This window comes from Euprymna scolopes, chromosome 19 (genome assembly GCF_053919585.1).
Source record: "Euprymna scolopes isolate OS-2025 chromosome 19, ASM5391958v1, whole genome shotgun sequence".
NCBI lineage: Eukaryota > Metazoa > Mollusca > Cephalopoda > Sepiida > Sepiolidae > Euprymna > Euprymna scolopes.
The window spans coordinates 16,278,873-16,306,255 of NC_136500.1; the positions used below are offsets into that span (position 1 = coordinate 16,278,873).

General features: G+C 33.7%; 1 protein-coding gene across 1 annotated transcript in view; it reads right to left on the minus strand.

The window, feature by feature from the left end:
* Positions 1–27,383, minus strand: part of LOC145303448 (pre-mRNA-splicing factor ATP-dependent RNA helicase DHX16-like) — a 73,099-nt gene that overhangs the window by 19,402 nt on the left and 26,314 nt on the right. The window contains exons 11-17 of the mRNA XM_080144782.1: positions 25,177–25,292; positions 22,982–23,123; positions 21,367–21,435; positions 9,540–9,671; positions 9,185–9,304; positions 7,551–7,691; positions 5,930–6,043 (exon numbers count right to left, since the gene is read on the minus strand). Coding sequence (XP_080000908.1) covers positions 5,930–6,043; positions 7,551–7,691; positions 9,185–9,304; positions 9,540–9,671; positions 21,367–21,435; positions 22,982–23,123; positions 25,177–25,292 — 834 coding nt within the window. The remainder of the gene's footprint in view (positions 1–5,929; positions 6,044–7,550; positions 7,692–9,184; positions 9,305–9,539; positions 9,672–21,366; positions 21,436–22,981; positions 23,124–25,176; positions 25,293–27,383) is intronic.

The following is a 27,383-nucleotide window of genomic DNA, read 5'->3' on the forward strand; positions in this document are numbered from 1 at the left end:
CTATTTAACCCATAGTTGGGACCCTAACAAGTACTACCACTTCGGCGTCAGAGTGGACCTGGGAGCAATGGCAATTAAAGGGTGGCTCCACACTCTCCAAAGCCCGCAAGCTGGGGCCTCACCACTGGATATAGTTTTAGGTCATATCCAGGACCTAACAAAAAAGAAAACATTACAAAAGAAAAGGAATTTTTATTTAAGAAAACTGCAATGCAACTGATTCCTTTTTTTATTACTTTTTCTTAAAAAATGTTAAGGTTTTTAAAAATGTAATCTTTAACATTACAAAATGCAAGAAAAATATAAACTTGTCGCAGCTTTGTTGTTTGAATGTTTTCATCGTTATTTTTGATAAAAATTATAATTTCTCTGCAATAATTGTCACATTTTCCATCATTTTTTTGTAATGTTAAAAGATTACAATGTTAAAAACCTTAACATTTTAAAAAAGAAAGCTGTGATGACTTTTTTTTTAAGTTATTATTTTAAAAATAGTCGTCACAGCTTTCTTTTTATTTATAACATTTTCATACAATTAATAAAATATTTATAACATTGAGAACAGAAAAATGTTAAAAGTTTTTCATGTCGCAGTTTTCTTTTCTGTTGCAATGTTTTCATTCTTTGTTTAAAAAAACAATAGTTGTATCATTCTTTTCTTACAATTCCTCAATATTGTGTTGGTTTTAGCATTCCAAATTCTCATATGAAAAAAAAAAATGAACACATCTATTAGCAAAATAGAGTTATCTCTCTTAGCACATTGACAAAGCCTCAAAAAGTGCCATGAAAATCAATTATAATGGAAACAATAAGTATTAAACCAAACCAACCTAAATATTAGGCAAAATCCCATTACAGCTTAAAAAAAAGTGCAAAATGGAAGCACAACTTTGTTCATTTAAGATTCATTTCAACAGCTAACACACTGAATTTACTTAATCTAACATTGCTGATTTGCAACGGTTTTGGTATAATGTTATGAATCCATTGTGTATCAACCCAAAATAATGTGCGCCCAAATCAACTCTCAGTAGTTGGTTGGTTGGTTGTTTTTGTTTTACGGCATATTAACCCTTTTCGGGTTATTTAATGCCGAATCCAAAGATTTTGAAGAAAAATTTTTTTAATAGAATATATTTGTTGTTTTCACGTCGGTTTTTATTTAACCCATAGTTGGGACCCTAAGAGGTACTACCACTCCGGGTCAGAGTGGACCTGGGAGCAATGGTAATTAAAGGGTGGTTCCACACTCCCCAGAGCCCACAAGCTGGGGCCTCACCACTGGATATAGTTTAAGGTCATATCCAGGACCCCCATTGAGGGACTTTTACCCTCTGCAGGGGGGCAGTCGGCGTATTCTAATGCCCCACCGACAGGGCCACAACTCTCATGGAAACAACTAAAACAGAAAAATGCAGAACTCTGGAACCTATGCTTTTTCGATTGGATATATATATATATATATATATACACACACACACACACACACACACACACACAAACTTATATATGAGGAGGAATTACAAAATTACCGGGAAGAAATGAGATGCATCGACGGCATCATAAAGACTGATCAATCAACTTGGGGCTTGCACCAGGTAGTTAATGGAGTTCTGGAAACCAAAACTATAATGAAGTGTGGATCTGCAGCGCGATCATGAGGGATTATTTGCTGAATGAAAAAGTTGATAGAAATATTTATGAGAGAGGAATTACACCAATCCGAGTAAAAGGGAAACAAAATAACTGTACCATTATCTTCCCGAAGTGCAATATCTTTTCACTCTAAAAAAATCCTTTAAAATCAAAACTGTTGAAAATTATAGGAAATGAGTAGTTTCAAAGATATGAAGAAATTATAGTTTCAAAAAGCAGGGGATCACTTCCCTATATTAATTTAATGTAAAGTGAACACTCACTTTATAGCCACCTTTGGGGGGGGGGTCTGTTATTTTTTTAGAGGTGGTGTTTATTTGGTAATTGTGGCCTGGTAGACCAACACAAAACTTCCCTTAAAAAACTTCCATAGGTTTTCGGGTGTGCTGAAAACGAATATCACATTTAAATTTTCCACAAATAAGTATTTTCCTGGGTATTAAGCAATGTAATTCTTTATGTTATAAATGGTGGCTATTGTTGTACATGCAAGCACACATATTTTTGCTTAATAGCCAGAAAAATACTTATTTGCAGAAAATTTAAATGCAATATTCATTTTCAGCACACCTGAAAATCTATAGAAAATAAGTTTTTTGAGGTATATTGGTCTACCAGGCTACAATAAACACCAACCCTAAAAAAAAAAAAATAACAGATTCCCTCTAAAAAAAAAGGTGGCTATAAAGCGGCTGCTCACTTTATGTTAAATTACTATACAAAGCTGACCCCCCACTTTTTGAAACTATGATTTCTTCATATCTTAGAAACTACTCGTTTACTGGAATTTGAAACGTTATTTTCATTTTCACCACACTCAAAAACCCATAATAATGGTAATTTTGATTTTTTGAGGGTAGAAAGATACTGCACCTTTACCGAAACATTTTATGGCTGTAAAAACATGCCAAAAATAGGCTTTTGATGATGGATGACCCCCTTAAAGTATAACCTTAAGGGCAAATGTCACATAGTCAGATCATTACTTTTCCAATGAGCCTTTATTTAAATTCTGATCAATAGCCACTGAGATTTGGAACTTATAAAATTGACAAAAAAAGGTGGTATACATATATAAAAAAACTTGTAGCCAAATTGAAAATTGAAATGCCCATATCTTTGATTCTATGAGATGAAGCTACATGAAAAGTTGCAGGCTTTTTAAAGATTATAATACTATTTTATGGTTAAAATTTTATGACAATTGGTAAAAAAGAAGCTATGTTAGGTACACGTCTGGCAATGCCGGTTAAAAGCATTTGTTTAGTTATCTGTTTATCTATCTGTCTAGCACAGTAAATAACACAGATTGAATTGTGGGAAACAATAAGTTGAGCGAGCATGCAAATGCAGAAAGGATCAAACGGTCATATTGTGACATGTATCAAACTTGGGTGACCAGAAGTATCTGAATGGGGACCAGATGTAATGTGTCAGAGGTTCCAGTTTGAATCAGCTGAGTCAAGTTGTTGAATTGGATTTGAGATGCGGAACAAGCAAGATGGATTAAAAAGGTCTCCTCCATAAGGGTGGTGGGGTGGTGGGGGTGTTCCAAATGGATGCAGAGAAACCACAAGACAAGATTCACTGCAGTTCTGCTGTGATGAGATGCCTGAGGAATAAAATATATATATAAAAAACACACATTCGTCTTGGGACTTTGTCTTGAGGGACTTTGTCTTGAAGCATTTCCTTTAAACAGATTCCAGCTCCCCCAAGGACGGTTGGCGAATCCCCCATATGCATATATATATATTGTGTCCTGGCAGGCTAGTTTCAGTTTTGCTACTTTGGAATGAATTTTTCTTAGGGTTTTTCTTTGCTTGGTTATCTTCCCTGTGGCCTTGCCAGGCCACTAATATAAATCTCTGGTTATTAACCAGATGTGTTATAAGGGCCATAACTCCCACGGTGGACATATTATTTTATATTTCTTTTTTTTTTTTTTATTCATATTTTGCAAGCAATATAAGGAGGAACTGCCATTTAATAAAGTCATAGATTCTGCACAAGGGGCCTCACCCAAACAGTGGTTTTGCCCAGCTTGTAACACTTTAAAATAATTTTTGGTGCTTTTATATTATAAAAACAAAAAAATATATTGAATTTCAAGTAAAACAAATGGTTCCTACATAATTATGTCACAAATAGTAACATATCTAAACATTGCAGAAAGCGATAAAGTAGAAAAATAATTATTACTGAAAATCAATTTTCAATAAAGTTTATACAAGGAATAAATTTTGCCCGACATTTTGAATTATGTTTATCACAGAACTTAATTATCTCCCCTGCCAAGTTATCTCTTTTTAGTAAGTGTAATATAGTGATTTTGCTTCCTTTCACAAATTTCTTTATTTATTGATAATCATTTTTCCACCTATCATTTTTCGTAATTTTTGGATATGTTCCTATTTGAGACCTAACAATTATGTAAGTATCGTTTGTTTCACTTGAAATTCGTTTGTATAATATAGAAGTGCCTAGTTTTCTCTTCTTTCTATCAAGTTTTTCATGGTTTCTCCACATAATCACCTAAATAAATAGAATCTCATTGGGAAGGGGTTTATAATGAAACGTGTTAATCTACAATACCTTTGATTTTTCATACAGAAAGTATTGGCTGATAGATTTTAACTTCATTTTTGCTTATTTAAAAGCAAATTGTTAAATTCTGTTGAAATAAGGTTTTTATGTAAAAAAAAAAAAAAAAAATGCTCAAAGTTTATTTGGAAGAAATAAAGAAAAAACATAGCCATTAATAAGCGAAAGACTCCAAGTGAGTATGTGGTGGTGAGGATTGATTGGCAAGAAATCATTCTGTGATGAAACACGTTTTTTCACCAAACACTTTTAAAGATGAAACTTATTGGTTCGGCCATGCTGTACATCACAACACCCTAGAGTTCATCCACAAAGCTCCAGAATCATTCCAAGATGAATGAAGATGCCTGGGAGGTCAGCTAAAGATGTGGTTACACACCATCATAGCCAATGTCGAATCTACTTCCAGTCTACAAGTTTATGGTATTTGCCATTAGCCCTACAACTGACTGCCTATAATTGTTTTGGTTAATTTGGTTGATGCGAACTGTCGTGTGTGATCTGCATTCATTTGAGACACTGTGTTTTATGGAAGGAGCCGGCTCAAGCCATCTTGGGTGAATGTCACCAAAAGTCAAAATAAGTGAATAGAAAGAAAGATAAAGCAAGAGGAAGGACAAATGAGAAATAAAAGACATAATGACAAAAAACTAAGCTCTAACAATTTGGCAGACTTGCATCCTTACATCATCAACATTCTGATCCCCATCTGGCATCAATTGGGATGGATGGCTCTCGTCTGAGAGAGGCCCCGTGTTTTGACAAGCTTCTGGGTTTGACCTTTACTCCTGATCTGAAATGGAACACATTCAAGTCTGTTGCCAAGATCGCTGGAAAGATGGTGGGATCCTTCTACCGCTCCAGAAGATATCTCACTACTGATGCAATTCTCTATCTATATAAAAGCCAAGTACGTCCAAGGATGGAATACTGCTGCCATATCTGGGCAGGAGCTGCTAAAAACAGCCTGTCCTGCCTTGACAGAGTACAAAATAGACTTTGTGGCTTGGTGGGGGATGCCCTTTTCTCTACCCTGCAACCTCTCTCCCACAGAAGAGACGTTGCTAGCCTATCCTTGTTTTATCGTTATTTCCATGGCAGGTACTCGTCTGAACTCCAATCTCTCGTCTCCCCTCGCCAATCTTTCACGAAAAACACTCGTCTATCCGAATCCACTTTGAAAAATTTCTCCCACTCTTTATCTGTGCCTAAATCAAAACGTGGATTCCATGAACAAAGCTTCTTTCTTAGAACTGCACGCCTGTGGAACTCTGTTCCATCTGCCTGCTTCCCACCTGACTACAACTTGGATGTGTTCAAGTCCAACGTTAACAAATTCCTAATGAACCGCCCCCTTTAGTAAACACTTCATCAAATCTCCACACTAATGTAATGTACGTACTTGCAATAACCCTTATCCCTGAGTGGCTTCCAGGCCTTGATAAGTGGTGACCACTGTGTAAAAAAAAAAAAAAAAATCCACCATTTCTGAATTAAAAAAAATTATAACAAAATTCTGCCTTCTTTGATTTACAGAAAAGTGGAATCCTGTTAAAATACAGAGGCCTCACATCCCTGCCAAATGTATAACCTCCTTTGCAGAGGTAAGAAAAATAAATTTTTTTTAATCCTTCCAGATTTTAGGGTTGAAAATCATTCTACTCACTTCTGGAATGCTGTTTTCTTCTAATTCATTTTTGTAAGCCCAAGCTGTGTATAGACGGAAACATTTCCCAGCTGCAACACGACCGGCACGACCAGCACGCTGATTGGCTGAAGCCTACAGAATGACAAAACAAAAAATTAAAATTAGACATTTATCACAAATCAGTTTTTCCCAACCGGCCAGGATGGAGAGGAGGGGTCTGGGAGAATTACAAAAATTGTTGATATATTTACTTTTTGTTATTTTTTGGGTAAATATTAACTATTACAAAACAAAACAAAAAAACATTATAAAAGAATAACAAAAAAAAAACGTTGAGAATTAAAAATAAGCAAACATTTTTTTTCTTTTAACTTAAGGGAACATTTTTTTCCTTTTTATGTTCGACTCATTTTTGCTTTTTTTAAATATAATCCCCAGCTCTAAAAAATAAACCACACACAAAAAAATAATTATTTCATAAAGATTTTTAGCAAAAAATACAAAAAACATGCCTTCATTTGTTGTATCTATCTCTGTCATAAATCATGTGAGGCTTTAATTTTCATGGCAAAATTAGCATTTTTAGTTTTAAGTAAAGAAAAGGAAGGCAAGGCAAGAGAATATGGATAGAGGAGGAAGAGAAATAAAAGCTGGAAAGGAGGAAGATAAAGAAAGAAATAAAATTCAATCAAATAATAATGAGAAAATATGGAGATAACGCTCTAGTGATTTGACAGAAATCAGCTTTACCTAATAAGGTGAAAAAAAAAGAAAAAAAATTTTTTTTTTTTTAAAGTGAATTTCGACTAAAACGTAGAAAATTCACATCTATGGGAATCTCTAGTAATTCAAATGGAAATCAACCTTTTGTGGATGATAAAAACAAAAAAACAGAAAACTCACATTCCTGCTTCTTAAAGACAAACCTTTTAGGAAAGAGGAGGGAGTATCCTCTGCCAACTATAATAATGGCAAAAGCATTAACCTGCATCAGTGCTAGAAAGACACTGTGCAAGAGCCACTATTTCTGAAAATTGATCCTTTATAACCAAGGTGCAATTCTTCTAATCATCCCCCTCCAAAAAATGGAGGCTGACAACTCCAAAAATCTCCACATGAGTAAAAGATTTGTTCGCAACAGAAAAATATTTCTTTTTTAGTCTTAAGCAACAGAACTCGGTTTTATTACAAACCAAATTTCTAGTAAAAAATTGTGACACAACAGAAAGCAAGTAAATATCCTCTGATTCATCAGATTACAGCAAAATTCCACCCCTTTTCTTGTAGATCTCCTGCCAGAAGATTTTCAACTCTAATAGTATTTTCCTTGGACCATTTGCCTTTGGAATTACTTCCCTGCTCTGCTTCCTTGATCATACCAACATTCAGAAATTTAAATGTTACGTGAACAAACATTTTGCCCCCCCCCTCCAATATGGTCCCTATCACAGTAGCTCCTTAGACTTCAGTGGAAATATGCCTTGTTTGAGATAAACAAAATAGTAATCCCACCCATTCGCTTTCTATCTCCGCAGTTTTGTGCCATCTAAAACAAAAACTTATTTAATTTCTCAAGATTTTTATTTATTTTTGCAGTTATTATTTATCATCTTCATCATGATTATGAAAGAAAACTTACTTTTGAAATTGGAGTGACGACCAAAGATTCCATCCCAGTGCGTGCGTTGTAACTTTTCTGCTTACAAAATCCAGGATCGATGACATAAATAATACCATCAATGGTGAGTGATGTCTCCGCAATGTTTGTGGCCAGGATGATCTGACAAAAGGAACAATTTCAAGTAAAAAGTTTAAACATCATAAATCAGTCCTAGGATATATGCCTTCACTAATGTACACTCTCCGTCAAGAATGACGAAAACAAATTATGTTTTCACCAGTAGCATATCTAGAAAGTATGTTTGTATGTCCAGCTGAAACTTTAAAAAAATAAATACACAAGAAATCCCTACAAAGTTGGTATTTTTTTTTACATCAGCATAATACCAGAAAAAATCCTATCTAAAATTTTATAAAAGAAATTCATTTTTTGTTTTTTTTATTAGGGGTCAAATGGCCATTTGTATCATTGAATGTAATCAAGAATTAAATATGATTTTTACGTCAACATGTGATAATACAACCCAGGAAACGAGTCAACACCTTTTAGAAACAATAGAGATTGGAATGTTGACATCATCTGGGCCAAATAAAAAGATATACAGAGAGAGGCGGAGAGCAGAGTCAGGAACGCGACACGAGAGGGTGCTAGCAACACATTCTTCTTCACCATCACCACCCTGGTCACGTATGCCATTAAACTTGTCAAACTGTCATTTGAAAACAGAAATGTTATATTTACAAATAAATGAAATATTTTTATAACCATCTGTGTCGTTTTATTATCGCTAACAAGTGCATAAATCGAAAAATGACAACGATCGATTTTTAAAAAATTAAATAGACTTAAAACACTTTTAATGATCAGCCGTTAGCAAAATATAACATATATATAAGTATGGCACAATCACGTTGACACACCAGTTTTCACTAGATCACCGAAGTTAAGCAACACTGAGTCTGGCCAGTACCAGATGGGTGACCATTTGGGAAGGCTAGGTGCTGTATGTACCTTCTGGGAAGTTTGGGCGTGAGGTCAGCACCCTCAGCCTGAAAAAAAGAACTCCTTACTACAAAAGCATCTATAAAAGTTGTGGATGGCCTATGCCCCACCCCAGGGACTCAAGGCTATGGATGGACATAGTAAGTTGACTGGCTGTTAAGAAAATTCACTAACTTTTTCTGTTGATTTTTGTTTTTAATGATAATTAAATTTGGTTATTTTTTTTTATTATTTGGACTATGATTCTCATCTTGGTTGTTTTTTTGTTTTTTTTCACAATGTTTTGGTTGATGTAACCTCCGACCATCACAGATGCATTCACATCGTCCAAATATTACAAAAAATAATTATAAATAGTTTCTATGATTGTGAGTTAAATCCCTGGTATAGTCAACCACACTGATGAGCTGTAGATACAACGAAACACATGGATAAACCATTTTATGAAACACATGGATAAACCATTTTACTTTAATTTTTTATTTGTGAACATTTTAGAAAACATAAAAAAGCTTTTGCATAAATATAGATTTCTTTTATAAAAATCAGTATGAAGCCATGGTGCAAGGAGGTAACAAAGAACCCCCCCCCCCCAAAAAAAAACCAAAAACCAAAAAAACAAAAAACAAAACAAAAGAAGAATGGATTACCTTTCTAGCACCTGGAGGCGTTGGTTGGAAGATTTTGGCTTGCATTTCTGATGGTAAAGTCGAATAAACAGGCAAAACAATAAGTTCTTTGATTTTGGTACCAAGTTTACGCGTTCGTTCCTGAACAACAAGAATATAAAATAAAAATAAAATCACAGAAATTGAAAGAAACTTTTGGTAAAAGAAAACAATTTCAACACAAAATAAATTTTTGAAAAATCTCTAAGCTCCTCCCTCTCTACCAATTTAATAGAACGAAAAAAGCTGGAGGAACATAATTTCAAGTGGAAATTTTGCTAGCAAAAAATCTTTTTAATTGTCATTTTGAAGTTGGAAGACATATTGTTAACCATACCAGAAGGATTTCTTGAGCTGTTTCGATTTCTTCTTGTCCACTGAAGAAGACTAAAATATCCCCAATTGGTTGAGTGACATGGATTTGGAGGACAGTAACAATAGCTGCATCCAGATAATCAGCCTCAGGTGCCTGGGAAATAAAAAAAAGATTTCAAACAATTAGAGAATAATAAAGATTTTCTGGTGGTTCTTGGCATAAAACTCTTTCATAAATAAATTAAATGAAATTCTAACTTTTGGAAATACTTGTTATGGCAAAAAAAAGTAAGCAAAATTTATAGAAAGCAATCCAGTTTATTACTGAAGAAATTCAATTTTTTAAATTCAGATTATTTCAAAGTTATCACTGTTTTTTAAATATCAGTGGAAGTAATCACTTTTAGTGTAAAGGGTGAATTCATATTTAGCAGAATGTATGTGGCGACAAAAATTTGATAAATTGAATATCTTACAAAAAACATAATCTATATATCTATAAAAGTGGACGTGTCTGTGTACATTTCCCTACGCAATAACTCTGTCAATTTTTAGTCTACAGACTCGAAATTTGATATACAGGGTACTGAGATTTGGGAAAATCTTTGTGATCGGTTTTCGGTCAGAAATTTGGCTCTTAAGGGGTCAAAGTTCAACGATTTGACCTTTGAGAACTCTACCAAACTCCTCCGACAATTTTGGGTCTAAAATTTTAGATATAGGTTCTTTGGACATGGATCTAACTTAATAACTTGATTTGAGCCCAAAACAATAAATCTTAAGGGGTCATAATAGGGGTCAAAGTTTTTAAAAAATTAACATCTGCGGTCTCTTCCAAATTACTCGGACAATTTCTGGTCTAAACATTTGAAATTTGACATAAAGGGTATTCAGAGATAGGGCAAGCCTTTTAATCGGTTTGGGTCGAAAATGTTTAGTTACAAATATATAAATGTATATATGTATGTATGTTTGCATGTCTGCCTAAAACTTTTGACATAGGCGACGGATTTTACCAAGATTAGTATCGTTTTGAAGTTCGACTCTTCAGACGACAAATATCGAAAAATTGGCTAAAAGCATTAATATCTTCACCTTCAACTGGGAACTTTTCTACAGGGGTGGGGGTCTCTTTTTTCGCCGATATTTTCGAAAGTCATCCTCTCCTTTCGATTGTCAAGCCTTAATTTTAAAAAATGTCACTTGCGGTTTGGCGGTGGTCATAACAGCATAGATGTAAGGTTTTTTTCCCGTTCTTTTCCTCCTTTGTGGTACGGGTTCGAGCCTGCCTTCCTACTACCACTTTTTTTTTTTTTTTTTGCTCAACAGACACATCCAAACACCCGGGCAACGTCGGGCTGAAATACTAGTATATATATATATAAAAGTGAAAGTGTTTGTGTGTCTGTGTGTATTTCCCTACGCAGTAACTGTCAATTTTAAGCCTACAGATTTGAAATTTGATATACAGGATACTGAGATTTGGGAAAATCGATGTGATTGGTTTTCGGACAGAAATTTGGCGATTAAGGGGTCAAAGATTTGACCTTTGAGAACTCTACCAAACTCCTCCTACAATTTTGGGTCTAAACACGTGAAATTTTAGATATAGATTCCTTGGACATGGATCTAACTTAATAACTTTATTTGAGCCCTAAACAAATTTTAAGGGGTCATAATAGGAGTCAAAGTTTAAAAAATTGACCGTTTTTTTTTTTTGTTTTGCTCAGCATACGCCTCAAAACACCTGGGCAACGCCAGGCACCTATGCTAGTATATAAAAGAAAATAATAATAAAAAAAAGTCCATAACTCCACCCAACTCCCATAAAAAAACAAAAAATAAAAATCTTTATGGTATACATATCCATGACAGAAAATATTGCATACTAAAAATCACATAAATTGTTCAAGTAGTTTTATTTAAAAAAAGAAAAAAAGAAAAGAAAATCAAATTTTAAAACTAAACTATGATTGTCTCAATGCCATTTTTGTAAGACAAGGGAGATAACTCCAACTAATTCAAATTTTTGTGAATGCCATTCGTAACATGGGAAGAGGTGACATTGGTAAATCTTAAATTTGCTTAAAAATTAGTTTCTTTATGAAAACAAAACACTTTTTGAATTTATGTGATCTTTGATGTACAATCTTTTCTTTTTGTTAAGGATACATACCTCATAGAGATTTCTCTCTATTTTTATGCAAAGAAACGACAAGCGTAAAAAAAAACTACTGGATTGCTTTTCAAAAAATTTGGTTATTGTTTTTTTTTTTCACCATAACAAATAAGTACTTTCAAAAGCTAGAATTTTATTTAGTGTATGTTAAGAGGAAACAATTTTTTTTTTTGCTTGTTTTTGTCAATATGATATCAGCACTGAAAGCTTAACATAGCTTACGAAAACCAACGATTAGCAATTTTTTTTCTATTTTCTTATTGAAATAACCGGAAACAATTTGTTTTAACAGTTTTTAAAACAATGTTTATTTCATTAAATATTAAACATTAAATTATAAACATTAAATAAATATAGAAAAGGAACTTCAGTTTATAGGATACAATACAATGCAGAGATGTAACCGAATGACACAAACTGAAACAAATTAAGATATAATAGTGGAACAAGCTATGCAGTTTCACCTTGATTGATCTAATATATGTATGCGTGTGTGTTAAGGCACAATCATGTCGACATACCGGTTCTTGCCAGATCACTGGAGTTAAGCAATGTTGAGCCTGGCCAGTACCAGATGGGCGACCATTTGGGAAGGCGAGGCACTGTATGTACCGCAAGGTAAAATACCAGGTTGAGAAATTGGTGCGGTCTATCCTTCTCTCTAGGGTAGATGGAACTCTCTTAAGCTGTGGTAGGCATCCGGCACCCCGTCACAAATAAAAAATAACCCTTGATAGTCCTGGTGAAGCATCAAGTATTCAGCTACCAACAAGATTTGAATTACACTACAAACTTGTGTAGTGAGTCCAATCTCGGCTATGGCTGTGCTGGATTGGTGTGTGTGTATATATATATATATATATATTAGCGGAGGGGGCAGCTTTGCCCGGCGCATAAAATATGCTTAAGCATGATATTTAATTTAATATGATTTTTTAATTTGTTCAGATTTTGTATATATTATTATAGAATCGTGATTTCAAAAGAAAAAAAAAAGTTGACATCAGCTAGAATCGAAACTGAAACGGTAGAATTCAAAGTTACATTACCACTGCACTAATGTGACAAGCGTATGAACTGATTAAAAATTTAAAATAAACTAAGATGAATGTACAAAATGTTTTTTATGATTTTTTGCAATTTTGTCCCATCTTTGACCTCTTGAAAACTATTTTAACCAGCTAAAAACCCATAAAAAACGGTCCATAAATTATTATCCAATCCATTTGAGGCCTTTAGCGCTGCTCTGCGACTTTTAGTTTCTGAGGAGTTAGAGTTTGAAAATATGTAGACAGACAGACAGACATATAGCCATTTATATATTATATATTTTACTTAAATATTTTACATGTTTTGTGTTCTTACTTGCGTCAGGTGGTTAGGTAGCGTATCCATATTGCAATATTTCGGTAAATACTTCCCTTCATCAGGCGTGTGTTTGACTTTTGGATGTGCATATTGGGTATATTTTACACTCATATTGCAATACAAATACTCCACTGGGCTACCTGGTGCAAGTATAATCACAATATATATGTCTTATAAATTTCCGTACTGTCTGTATGCCTGTGTGTGAGACGCGTTTTATCTCAGCCTAAAGGCAACCCACCCAGGCAAGTAAGGTACCGAAATATTAATAACTACATTTTATTTCAGTATTTAATTTATGTATTTCTGTTGTATTAAATGCTAGCTTTAATTTTTTTTTTTTTTTTTTTTTTTTTTTTTTTTTTTTTTTTTCTCGTCCATAAATGTTTATCTACCAAGTTGATCTTAAATATTGTATAATCAATCCATTATATTATCATTTTCAGTCCCCCACCCCTAATTTCTGGCTCCCATCTTATCTCGCAATTACTTATAACGTCACCAACTAACCTTCGGAAGAAACCCCCCCCCCCATCCGATTTTGTTTTATATCATAAGTTGCTTAAAACGTGATTAGTTAAAGTTCAGAATAAAATCACGCTTTCTCTTAACGGTTAATTTAAAAAAAAAATCTTCTGAACGCTATTAAAAGTTAAATTCTTCACTAGTTTGGAGACGGAATGCGTTGTGATAAGTGATTTTCTCTATTAATTCGCACTTTTTATTTTAAGATTCAAATATTAATAACTACATTTTATTTCAGTATTTAATTTATGTATTTCTGTTGTATTAAATGCTAGCTTTAATTTTTTTTTTTTTTTTTTTTTTTTTTTTTCTCGTCCATAAATGTTTATCTACCAAGTTGATCTTAAATATTGTATAATCAATCCATTATATTATCATTTTCAGTCCCCCACCCCTAATTTCTGGCTCCCATCTTATCTCGCAATTACTTATAACGTCACCAACTAACCTTCGGAAGAAACCCCCCCCCCCCATCCGATTTTGTTTTATATCATAAGTTGCTTAAAACGTGATTAGTTAAAGTTCAGAATAAAATCACGCTTTCTCTTAACGGTTAATTTAAAAAAAAAATCTTCTGAACGCTATTAAAAGTTAAATTCTTCACTAGTTTGGAGACGGAATGCGTTGTTGTGATAAGTGATTTTCTCTATTAATTCGCACTTTTTATTTTAAGATTCAAATATTAATAACTACATTTTATTTCAGTATTTAATTTATGTATTTCTGTTGTATTAAATGCTAGCTTTAATTTTTTTTTTTTTTTTTTTTTTTTTTTTCTCGTCCATAAATGTTTATCTACCAAGTTGATCTTAAATATTGTATAATCAATCCATTATATTATCATTTTCAGTCCCCCACCCCTAATTTCTGGCTCCCATCTTATCTCGCAATTACTTATAACGTCACCAACTAACCTTCGGAAGAAACCCCCCCCCCCATCCGATTTTGTTTTATATCATAAGTTGCTTAAAACGTGATTAGTTAAAGTTCAGAATAAAATCACGCTTTCTCTTAACGGTTAATTTAAAAAAAAAATCTTCTGAACGCTATTAAAAGTTAAATTCTTCACTAGTTTGGAGACGGAATGCGTTGTTGTGATAAGTGATTTTCTCTATTAATTCGCACTTTTTATTTTAAGATTCAAATATTAATAACTACATTTTATTTCAGTATTTAATTTATGTATTTCTGTTGTATTAAATGCTAGCTTTAATTTTTTTTTTTTTTTTTTTTTTTTTTTTTCTCGTCCATAAATGTTTATCTACCAAGTTGATCTTAAATATTGTATAATCAATCCATTATATTATCATTTTCAGTCCCCCACCCCTAATTTCTGGCTCCCATCTTATCTCGCAATTACTTATAACGTCACCAACTAACCTTCGGAAGAAACCCCCCCCCCATCCGATTTTGTTTTATATCATAAGTTGCTTAAAACGTGATTAGTTAAAGTTCAGAATAAAATCACGCTTTCTCTTAACGGTTAATTTAAAAAAAAAATCTTCTGAACGCTATTAAAAGTTAAATTCTTCACTAGTTTGGAGACGGAATGCGTTGTTGTGATAAGTGATTTTCTCTATTAATTCGCACTTTTTATTTTAAGATTCAAATATTAATAACTACATTTTATTTCAGTATTTAATTTATGTATTTCTGTTGTATTAAATGCTAGCTTTAATTTTTTTTTTTTTTTTTTTTTTTTTTTTTTCTCGTCCATAAATGTTTATCTACCAAGTTGATCTTAAATATTGTATAATCAATCCATTATATTATCATTTTCAGTCCCCCACCCCTAATTTCTGGCTCCCATCTTATCTCGCAATTACTTATAACGTCACCAACTAACCTTCGGAAGAAACCCCCCCCCCATCCGATTTTGTTTTATATCATAAGTTGCTTAAAACGTGATTAGTTAAAGTTCAGAATAAAATCACGCTTTCTCTTAACGGTTAATTTAAAAAAAAAATCTTCTGAACGCTATTAAAAGTTAAATTCTTCACTAGTTTGGAGACGGAATGCGTTGTTGTGATAAGTGATTTTCTCTATTAATTCGCACTTTTTATTTTAAGATTCAAATATTAATAACTACATTTTATTTCAGTATTTAATTTATGTATTTCTGTTGTATTAAATGCTAGCTTTAATTTTTTTTTTTTTTTTTTTTTTTTTTTTCTCGTCCATAAATGTTTATCTACCAAGTTGATCTTAAATATTGTATAATCAATCCATTATATTATCATTTTCAGTCCCCCACCCCTAATTTCTGGCTCCCATCTTATCTCGCAATTACTTATAACGTCACCAACTAACCTTCGGAAGAAACCCCCCCCCCCATCCGATTTTGTTTTATATCATAAGTTGCTTAAAACGTGATTAGTTAAAGTTCAGAATAAAATCACGCTTTCTCTTAACGGTTAATTTAAAAAAAAAATCTTCTGAACGCTATTAAAAGTTAAATTCTTCACTAGTTTGGAGACGGAATGCGTTGTTGTGATAAGTGATTTTCTCTATTAATTCGCACTTTTTATTTTAAGATTCAAATATTAATAACTACATTTTATTTCAGTATTTAATTTATGTATTTCTGTTGTATTAAATGCTAGCTTTAATTTTTTTTTTTTTTTTTTTTTTTTTTTTTTTTTTTTTTTTTTTTTCTCGTCCATAAATGTTTATCTACCAAGTTGATCTTAAATATTGTATAATCAATCCATTATATTATCATTTTCAGTCCCCCACCCCTAATTTCTGGCTCCCATCTTATCTCGCAATTACTTATAACGTCACCAACTAACCTTCGGAAGAAACCCCCCCCCCCATCCGATTTTGTTTTATATCATAAGTTGCTTAAAACGTGATTAGTTAAAGTTCAGAATAAAATCACGCTTTCTCTTAACGGTTAATTTAAAAAAAAAATCTTCTGAACGCTATTAAAAGTTAAATTCTTCACTAGTTTGGAGACGGAATGCGTTGTTGTGATAAGTGATTTTCTCTATTAATTCGCACTTTTTATTTTAAGATTCAAATATTAATAACTACATTTTATTTCAGTATTTAATTTATGTATTTCTGTTGTATTAAATGCTAGCTTTAATTTTTTTTTTTTTTTTTTTTTTTTTTCTCGTCCATAAATGTTTATTTATCTACCGAGTTGATTGCAAAAATAGATTACCTAATTGTACTCATTTTTAGTTCGTGGGAGGGGAATCTATCACCATACTTTCCCTTAAACAGGTCCGTTGGACTTTTATTAAGTACAATACTTAATAGTTATTTTTTATTTTTTATTTGTTTATTTTTTTTTTTTTTTTTTTTTTTTTTTTTTTTTTTTTTTTAATGGAGAGTAGAAAACGCATTGTGGATGCGTTATCGGCAGCTCCTGTTACTCTCGCTTCTTCTTATTTGTCCCTCAGTCCTCATTTTTAAATGAGTGATTTTTCTGACAAAGGGAGAAGAAAAAGCTGTTTTCTAGGTTGGCAGTATTTTTGCGCGAACAGTTGGCAGAGTTGGTGGAAATTTTCTGTTTCTATGTCTATCCTTGTAGCCATGTCACTAGTAAGGGTGCTGGAGGTAAACGTTTTGTCTGGGCTGACGTTATCCGCCTGATAGTCAGGGACCCGAACCTTGGATTAACCACTAAGGAGGCTGTCCTATCAGCAGGTGCAAAGTACTGGGGCTGCTGTATTGCCATTTGGTGAATGGAATCTGGACCATGCAGTAGCTTCTGGTGGGGCCTCTCGATGCCATACTAGTGGGTAATTGTTACGGCTTTACCTTATCATGTGGTACAAAAAAAAAAAAAAAAAAAAATTCTTCGTTTCTTTTTCTCTCTTAGTTTCCCCTCTCTGTCCTGCTCTAAGTAAATCTGTCGACCTAGTCCACAAATTCCAAAATTTCATCATGACAAGTTTCAAGAAAAAATACACGATTAAACCCGGTTCTCCAACTTCCAACGTAGACCCCTACTACTATGTCTCCTTCTCCAACATCAGGGGTCTACGTTCTAACCTTCCAGAGGTTGAAACCCAATTACAGGAGACTAAACCAGACCTTTTATTTTTAAGTGAAACTGGCATTGGACAGGCTATTTCCCTTGATGAGTTTGCAATTACAGGATACTCTAACTTAACTTCTAAATCTGACCCCCAAGATCGCCATGGGCATGGAATATGTGCCTATATTAAAGATAGCTTTCCATGTGGGAGGGACATCTCCAGGGAAGATCCTAACTTACCTTATATGTGCTTCCGGGTTGCTTTAGCTCACACTACTGCATTTATATTTACTCTCTATCGCCCCCACAACAGCGGAGTTACTATCTTTCAAAGCATATCTGAGAAAATTGACCAAGTCCTTTCTACTTATCCTTCAGCTAACATTCACGTATGTGGAGACTTCAATGTTCACAACGTCGAATGGTTGACCCACTCAAACAAGACCGATGATGAGGGGAGGTTCTGTCATGATTTCTCCATTGCCTATGACCTCACTCAGATTGTTCAGGAACCTACCCGTGTGCCCGATAATGACGGCCAGTATGCGAGCCTACTAGACCTTTTTCTCACAACTTGCCCTGAACTATGTTCAGTTTCTGTTCTGTCGCCTCTTGGATCTTCCGACCACTCTGTTGTATCAATTAAGATAAAAATGAAATGTAATAAGTCCCCAGACGTACCTCTTCATCGTACAGTATATCGATACACTAAGGCTGACTGGGATAGCTTCCGTACATTTATATCTGATCTACCTCTGCATTCCATGTTTAAAAAGGATGTGTCCTCTATAGTATTAGACCTAACTGAATGGTTAATTGTAGGTATTGACCATTTCATACCCTCTAAAAAATTTCAGCAAAAACCTAACAGCCAGCCATGGTTCTCTCCAGAATGTGCTGCTGCCATTGCGCACAGAAATCACTTTTTCCACTGCTTCAAACGTAATAGATGTATGGAAACTAAAGCCGTTTTCAGGACTGCCAGCAACCATTGTAAGAAAGTAATAAGGAACGCAAGAGAGTTGTATGCTCAATCTGTTAAGTCCAAAGTAGCTGAGCAGCGGCTTGGTTCCCACCAGTTTTGGCAAATAGCAAACAGAATCCTGAACAGAAGCGTGTGCTCCATCCCAACTATTATCAATGGATCTGAGGTAATCTCGTCAGCATCAGACAAAGCCAAACTCTTTGTCAAGAACTTTGCAGCTAATTCTACCCTTTGCGACCAAGACCGCCAACCCCCAATATTTCCTCTTGTATCAGAAAACACGCTATGTGATATACGTATATCTGTACGTGATGTTGCCAAGCTAATCAAAAACCTTGATTCCAGTAAAGCAACTGGCCCTGATGGTATTCCAATTATAGTACTCAAAAAACTTCAACCTGAACTAGCGCCCATACTTACAAAACTGTTTAAACGTTGTCTTAAGGAGAATAGTTTCCCATCTCCCTGGAAAATCTCATCAGTATGCCCTGTATTTAAGAATTCAGGTGATCGCTCATCCCCCTCTCAGTACAGGCCAATAAGTCTCCTGTGCGTCATGAGTAAGTTGCTAGAATCTGTATTAAATACAGAAGTAATCAAACATCTCAACAAAAATAACCTTCTTAGTGACACTCAATATGGTTTCCGTTCTGCTAGATCTACAGCAGATGTCCTTACAGTTATATCGCATAGGATTAGCAAATCTCTCGACGGTGGCAATCTTTCTAGGACAATTGCTCTTGACATATCTAAAGCCTTTGATAGGGTATGGCATAAAGGTTTACTTCATAAGATCGCTAGCTATGGTATAGCTGGAAAAGTCTTCTCAATTATTAAATCATTTCTTTCTGATAGATTCATAAGAGTAGTAGTTGAGGGGCAAAAATCAGAAGCTCACAATATTAATGCCGGTGTCCCTCAGGGATCCATCCTGGGCCCAACTCTTTTCCTGATCTACATTAATGATCTTCCAAATCATATCCTTACATCATTTGTAGACATTTATGCTGACGACACTACCATTTATGGTACCACATCTAAGACAGTAAACGAGCAAGTTCTCTCCAATTCTCTCTCCTCTGATCTTGAGCACGTAGTACAATGGGGAAAGGAGTGGCTGGTTACTTTTAATGCATCTAAAACCAAGCTTCTCTCTTTACATCATCAACATTCTAATCCACATTTGTCATCAATTGAAATGAATGGCTCTCGTCTTCAGGAGGCCTCAAGTTTTGACAAGCTTCTGGGCTTGACCATTACTCCTGATCTTAAATGGAACACGTATATCAAATCTGTTGCCAAGGCCGCTGGAAAAATGGTGGGATCTTTCTATCGATCCAGTAGATATCTCACTGCTGATGCTATTCTCTATCTATATAAGAGCCAGGTACGTCCAAAGATGGAATACTGTTGCCACATCTGGGCAGGAGCTGCTAGAAAGAACTTGTCCTGCCTTGATAGAGTTCAAAATAGACTTCGTAGCCTCGTAGGAGATGTCCTTTTCTCCTCCTTGCAACCTCTATCTCACAGAAGAGATGTTGCGAGTTTGTCTCTGATGTATCGTTATTTTCATGGAAAGTGTTCAACTGAGCTTCAATCTATGGTCCCCCCTCGCCAAACTTTCACAAGAAACACTCGTCTAGCTGTAAACACTATCAATAATTTCCCCCACTCTTTATCTGTGCCTAAACCTAAACGTAGATTCCATGAACAAAGCTTCTTTCTTAGAACTGCACGCCTGTGGAATTGTCTTCCGTTTTCCTGCTTTCCGGCTGACTACAATATGGTTTTGTTCAAGTCTAAAGTAAATAAGTTCTTGATGAGCCGTTCCATATAAGTTATTAAATTTACCAAATTTTCATTACTAATGATTACTATATTGACCAACTTCTACTGTACACTCTTTAACCCTTATCCTTGAGTGGCCTCTGGGCCTTGATAATGTGGTGATGCCTTTGTAAAAAAAAAAAAAAAAAAAAAAAAAAAAAAAATGAAGCTTATGACGCAACGGATGTTTTAGTGATATTTATATCCATGTTTGGTGTATGGAAATGCAAAAAAAAAAGGATAAAAATAACGATTTACTAAACAACGTTTAATTTACTGGATATTTTTCCGGTATTCACCGGCAGTTATTATCTCCCTTAGTAAGTTTGATTTAGTGTGTGTGTGTGTGTATGTGTGTGTATGAGAGAGGGAGAGAGAGAGAGACGTGGTTTATCTTGGCCTAAAGGCAACCCACCCAGGCAAGTAAGGTACCGAAATGAAGCTTATGACCCAGTGGATGTTTTAGTGATATTTATATACATGTTTGGTGTATGGAAATGCAAAAAGAAAATGCAAAAGAATAACGATTTATTAAACGTTTTATTTACTGGATATTTTTCCGGTACAAGGACTCAAGTTTATATATATATTGGATCAATAAAGGCAAAACTGTATAGCTTGTTCCACTATCATATATTAATTAGCTTTAGTTAATATCTGTCTGTTATATCTTTGCATTGTACAAAACTTAAATTTCTTTTATATACAGATCAAACAATGCTTCAAGCAAATACATTAAATAAATAAATAATCAAAATTAAACAGACAATTGTTTCATTAACTGTTCATTTTTATGTGTTAATTTTGCACTATGTGATTTGATTAGATATTTTATATTTAATATATTGAATTACAGTATTATATTAAAAACATCTTTAACTGGCGATAAAATGTCATCGGTTATCTGAATTAAACAAATGAATTTAGTAAAGGAGTGAAAAAAGGTTTGTTGGGAAGGAGGAGAATAAACTTACTTTGGTGTAGAAAAGATCAACAGGGAATCGTCTTCCAGGAATTCGGAAAATGGGAGCATCATCAAAAAACTGAAATAAAAATAAAATATCATTGAGTTATATATACCTCCATCCAATCATACCTGGTTCAATACGACAGTTTTAATTTAAAAATTTTTTCTGGCAATTCTTCTGATTTAGCAAACAATTCTTTTAGTATCTGCTGGTAAATTATGTACTATGGAACCGAGTGATCTTATGTTGGCCATTTTTTTCTCAAACACTTTCGATTGCATGATCGTCATCAGAAGTAGTATTTTTTGTTGTTGTTGAAGAGGCTTTGTTTGGTTGTTTTTATATAAATATTTTATTTTATTTATTCATTATTTTAGGACCTTATATAGTATGTATATTGGCCATACAATGTAACCGTACATAAACTACCAGATTATGCTAAGCATTGCCGATCAAATCTTACAAACACTACAAAACAGAAAATAACAACATTCATTGTATATGAATTACAATTAAAAAAAAAATAATTAAAAATGAAAAGCAAAAATATAAAATTATAACAACCTACGCTAAGTTTTAATTTTTTTTCTTATGATTAAAAATTAATTTCTTTTTATTACCAATTGGTAATGGTAGGAAGCAACAAGATTTAACGAAAAAATAAATAAAAAACAATAAAAAAAAAAAACTACCGTAAAAGTGTTTTATTTGTAATTTTTTTTTAAGTGAAACTTTCAAATATTTTTTTGCAAGATAATTTTAAGGAAAGTTTTAAGAAACAAAAATTGTTTAATAAACTTTTAGAATGTAAACATTTTTTTCTTCAAAATTTATTAAAAGTCGTCTGCTAATTATGTAGTTTCTCATTGGACAATGGTGTTCATGTTTATTATCAGTTTCTGATTGGCTGATCAGTTTGACCAGCGGTTGTCATACTTCGGTGGCTTACATCAGGTTCCGTACTATACTAAGCGGACACTTACATAGGCCCGGTTCACAAAATGCACTAATACCATATACATATATATATATATATATATATATATATATATATGCACATATTTATTATATATATTATACAGTAAAATTTAGATTATTCATTGATACTGACAGTTTCAGAGGAAATGGGAAATCAGCCTCGCTCTTCATGAAAATAAGATTAAAAAAAGACCAAGAATTGAAATAAAAGAGAAATGAAAATCTGAACAAAAACAAACATAATATTACAATAAAATAAATAAAAGACATTCATTCAAAGTAATTAAGGCATATATATTAAACTAAATAAAAGATAAACATATGAATATCAAAATGTAATTTAATGAATAATAATAAACCATAGTAAATTAAAAATTAAAATATTAAATAAATTAGAAATAGAATTAAACATTTCATATATCGTCGGGGGAATATCAAGTTTCCTCAAAGTATAATAACAAATCTATCAAATTGCTGCTTTTCTCCCCCATTTAAAAAAAAAAAAAAAAATGAGGATTTCTGCCCAAATTAGCAAATACTCACATTTCTGGAGAAAGAAAATTAAATAACAAAACATAATCCTCCCTTACCTCCAAAAAATAATGAATGATTAAAAAATAAAAATACCCCCCTTAAAACTGACCTCTGAAAATTTCTGGGCGTCAAGTGTTGCACTGGAAATAAGGAGTTTTAATTCTGGTCGGAAACGAGCAACATCTTTAACCAAACCAAACAAAATGTCTGTATGAAGGGTCCGTTCATGAGCTTCATCTACAATAATTACACTGAAAAAGAAAAAAAAAAATTAAAATAGGAATCTGAAGAGTCAGTGTATGCTCTTGGAAGTGAGGAGGGAGATAAATCTTTCACATATCGAAAAAATATAAATATCAGGTTGCAATAGAAGATATTTAACAGGAAAAAAAAAAAGGATTTTTGTTTTGGCATTTTGTTGTTTTTTTTTTTTTTTATTTCATCGAATTAACTACCTTATGTAATTTTAATTTCATGGGCACATAAAAATATCAAAATTGTTGAGGCAGAGATGATAATTATCTCGGTTCAGAAAGAGAGACTATAAGGAGAGAGAGAAAGAAAGTTAGGACTTTGCGAAAGAGAAAGAGAGCAATAGAAGAAGAAATGGAAATGTAGGGCTAGAGTTATCTTCACTTGGAAATACATTTTTGTACCAACTAACAACACGACAGTTTATAATCTCATTATGTTCATGCAGGAAAACTAGAATGAAACTCTCTCTTTGTCTGGTATACTTTTTGAGGCACATAGATGTTTGTCATTTGCTATCATTGTCAGTTTGCTTTACAAGCACTCACCTGCAAAGCCTGTCAGATCACTATGCTACTTGAGTCATTCTATTTCCAAATACTAGTTTAAAGACAAAATGATATTGTTGTATATACTTTATGTACTGTGTCGTCACTGCTGCAAATTCAATATACAGGATGCAGCATAAATAACACCCTTTTTTTAAAAATCTTTTTTAATACCTAATTGTAATTATGTAATGATTAAAAATGTAATTGTATATAATGTGTAATGATTAAAACCACTTAAAAAAAAAAAAATTTAATGAATAAGACTTTATTTCCAGTAGATTGAGAAATTGTTGCAATATTTTTGGTATAGTAATTAGAGTATGATTATAAAAATTTGAAAGTCATTGGTGATAGGAACTGACCAATCAATGATGCTCTGCTATCGACCAATCAGAAACCGGAATCACTCAATAAAACATACTAGATCTTTACGAATTCTTACACATAATATTGTGTCCACATGAGAAGGACTCTTCGTCTGCAAACTTTTACAATTCAAAACTTCTACAGATTGGCTATCGAAATGGGAAACTATTCTTCATCAGTAAGCTTTTAAAATTAAAAATTTCTCTGATATTACCATTTTATTTGAATCAACATTTCTCTTCTCTTCTGAAACTAAAATGGCTTACAACTCCAAAGAAATGTATTAAAGTAGTTAAAGAAAAATGTTAAAAAAATAAAATGAAAAAAAAAAATTAATTATGTCACAGACATAATCATCACCATCACCCAGTTATAGTATTAAAAGTGTCACAGACCGAGGTGATCAACACCAGGTAACATCTTGAGTCTACTCTCCATACAATTCGATCCAAAAAGGTTGATACCAGTCATGTTGTAAGCAGTAAAGTCACTTTGTATAAACTCAAGTCAGGTTTTCCATGTACCCTTGTGCCTGGGGTACAGCTATGCATCTTATCAAATTGATTTAGCAGGTGGCATGCCAAACCAACACCAAGCACATAAGGCATCCCAAAATCAACTAATATCAAGTTTCTGATACAACACAGTTGAAGGTATTCTTTGCTCTAGTTCAGGTGTCTCCAAACTATAGACCGCGGGCCAGATCCGGCCCACCAAAGTCTTTAATCCAATCCACGGAGCTCTTATAGAAAACATAAAAATATTCAGGAAAAAGTTACAAAAATGGAAATGTGTGAAAATAGTGTGGTGATTTTTATTTTTGTTCAGAAAATGATTTTAAAAAACGAGGTTTTGGAGAACCAGTTTCACTAAAAAGCAAAGCTTATGAGCAGAACAGTATAAAACACCTCCAAGCCATTTTTAATATTTTGGCCTGTGACATGAAAAAAAGAGTAAGTTACTGTATTCAGAGGATGCAATAGAAAAGACTTAAATACAACCCGATGGAATGGCTGAGGATGTGGTTACAATTGTCTTGTAGCATACAGAGAAAGAGAAAGAGAGAGAGATAGAAAGAGATAGATGGGAGGAGTGGAAAAGAACGATAGAGAGAGAGAAAGAAGAAATATTTTACCTGTAACTGGCCAAGTCGGGTTCACTAAGAAATTCTCGAAGTAACATGCCATCAGTCATGTATTTCAGGATTGTCCTCTCAGATGTACAATCTTCAAACCTAATACTGTAGCCAACCTAAAAATAAACATATGTAATAAATTATTTTTTTTTAATAACATACAGGTATATATATATATATATATATATATATATATATATATATATATATATATATATATATATATATATATATATATAAACAATACAATATTAGATTCCAATAACCATGTCTTAATTCACTTTTCAAAAAAATCCACCATTCACCCATGTATGAAATATTGTTGTCACATTTGGACTTGTGTAACTGCTACTTGTCTCTCACTCATGGACAGGGTTCAAAAGAGTCGCCAACCTGATGGGTCCTGAATTGTCATCTAAGCTTCAGCTTCTGTCCCATTGATGAAATCTTGCATCCCTCTGTCAGTTCTAAAAGTATTTTAATGGTGAATGCTCTGACAAACTACAAGCACTTGTACCCCCTCAATGTGACAAACCCGACAAGCAACTAAATCCCACTCCTACACAGTAGAGATCCGTAGGTGTAAGAAAACCTTCTACTCCAATAGTTTCTTCCCTAGAACTGCTAGACTTTAGAACTCCCTTTTGGGATTCTGCTTTCCCAACTGTACTGACATGCAGAAGTTCAAGTGTAATGTGAACAGACATCTCTGAACGTATATATCATTCACTGGACAAAACAGGGGAGGGTAGAGTGGTAGCCCTCGATATATCTAAGGCTTTTGACAGGGTATGGCACGATGATCTTCTGAGGAAAATTAGATCATATGGTATCACTGGAAGAATACATAATGTAATTAAATCCTTCTTAAGTAAGAGAAAAATCCAAGTTGTCCTCAACGGTCGTACATCTAAACAATATGATAGAAATGTGGGAGTACCTCAGGGGTCTATCCTTGGATTTTTATTATTCCTGATATTCATAAATGACCTCCCTGATAAAATTGTTTTGCAGATGGGTATATTTGCCGATGACACCGCTCTCTATAACAGGCACGAGGGGAAAAAAATTGAACATATTTAAGAAAATGGCAGAAACACTAGAGGATGACCTCCAATCTGTAGTGGAATGGAGACAAAAATGGATGGTCACATTCAATGCTGCAGAGACTAAGCTTGTTCCCTTCAATAAGAACAAGAAACCTTCTCTACCACCAATAGCAATGGCCAAGAACACATTACCTGAAAGTACTTCTTTTAAACTCCTCGGCCTAACGTTTACAGGGAACATGAACTGGAATAGATACATTGCCAAGGCTGCTGCAAAGAAGGTGGGCTGTCTCTACTGTGCTAGAAAACTACTTACGCCTGAAAGTATCCTGTACCTCTATAAGACCACCATTCGTCCATGTATGGAATACTGTTGTCACATTTGGGCTGGTGCATCTGCTACTTGTCTCTCACTCCTGGACAGGGTTCAAAAGAGTCACCAACCTGATAGGTCCTGAACTGTCATCTAGGCTTCAGTCTCTGTCCCATCGAAGAAATGTTGCATCATTCTGCCTGTTCTACAAATACTTTAATGGTGAATGCTCTGACGAACTACAAGCACTTATACCTCCTCGACGTGACTACTCCCGACAAACTCGACAAGCAACTAAGTCCCACCTCTTTACAGTAGAGATCCCTAGGTGTAAGAAAGCCTTTTACTTTAATAGTTTCTTTTCCAGAACTGCAAGACTTTGGAACTCCCTTCCGAGATTCTGCTTTCCCAACTGTACTGATATGCAGAAGTTCAAGTGTAATGTGAACAAACATCTTGCTACTCATCTCCCTTCATAATGCCCCAGCAACTTATGCCCCCGATAGTAGCCCCCTACATCAAAGTGGCACTGTGCCTTGTTTGGGGTGAAAATTGATTAAAAAAAAAACAAAACATTTTACTACTCATCTCCCTTCATAATATTCCTGCAACTTATGTCCCTGATAGTAAGCCCCTATATCAAAGTAGCACTGTGCCTTGTTTGGGGTGAAAATTGAATAAAAAAAAGTCCATATGCTGAATGGACCATGATGTGTTTACACATAAAAAACATAATATAGAGATATATATCCTGGATCTTGCATATGTGCGACTATTCATAGTCCCAAAAATCGTGTCCAGAAAAATCAGAAAAAGGAAAGCAAAATAACCAACCATGATGACAT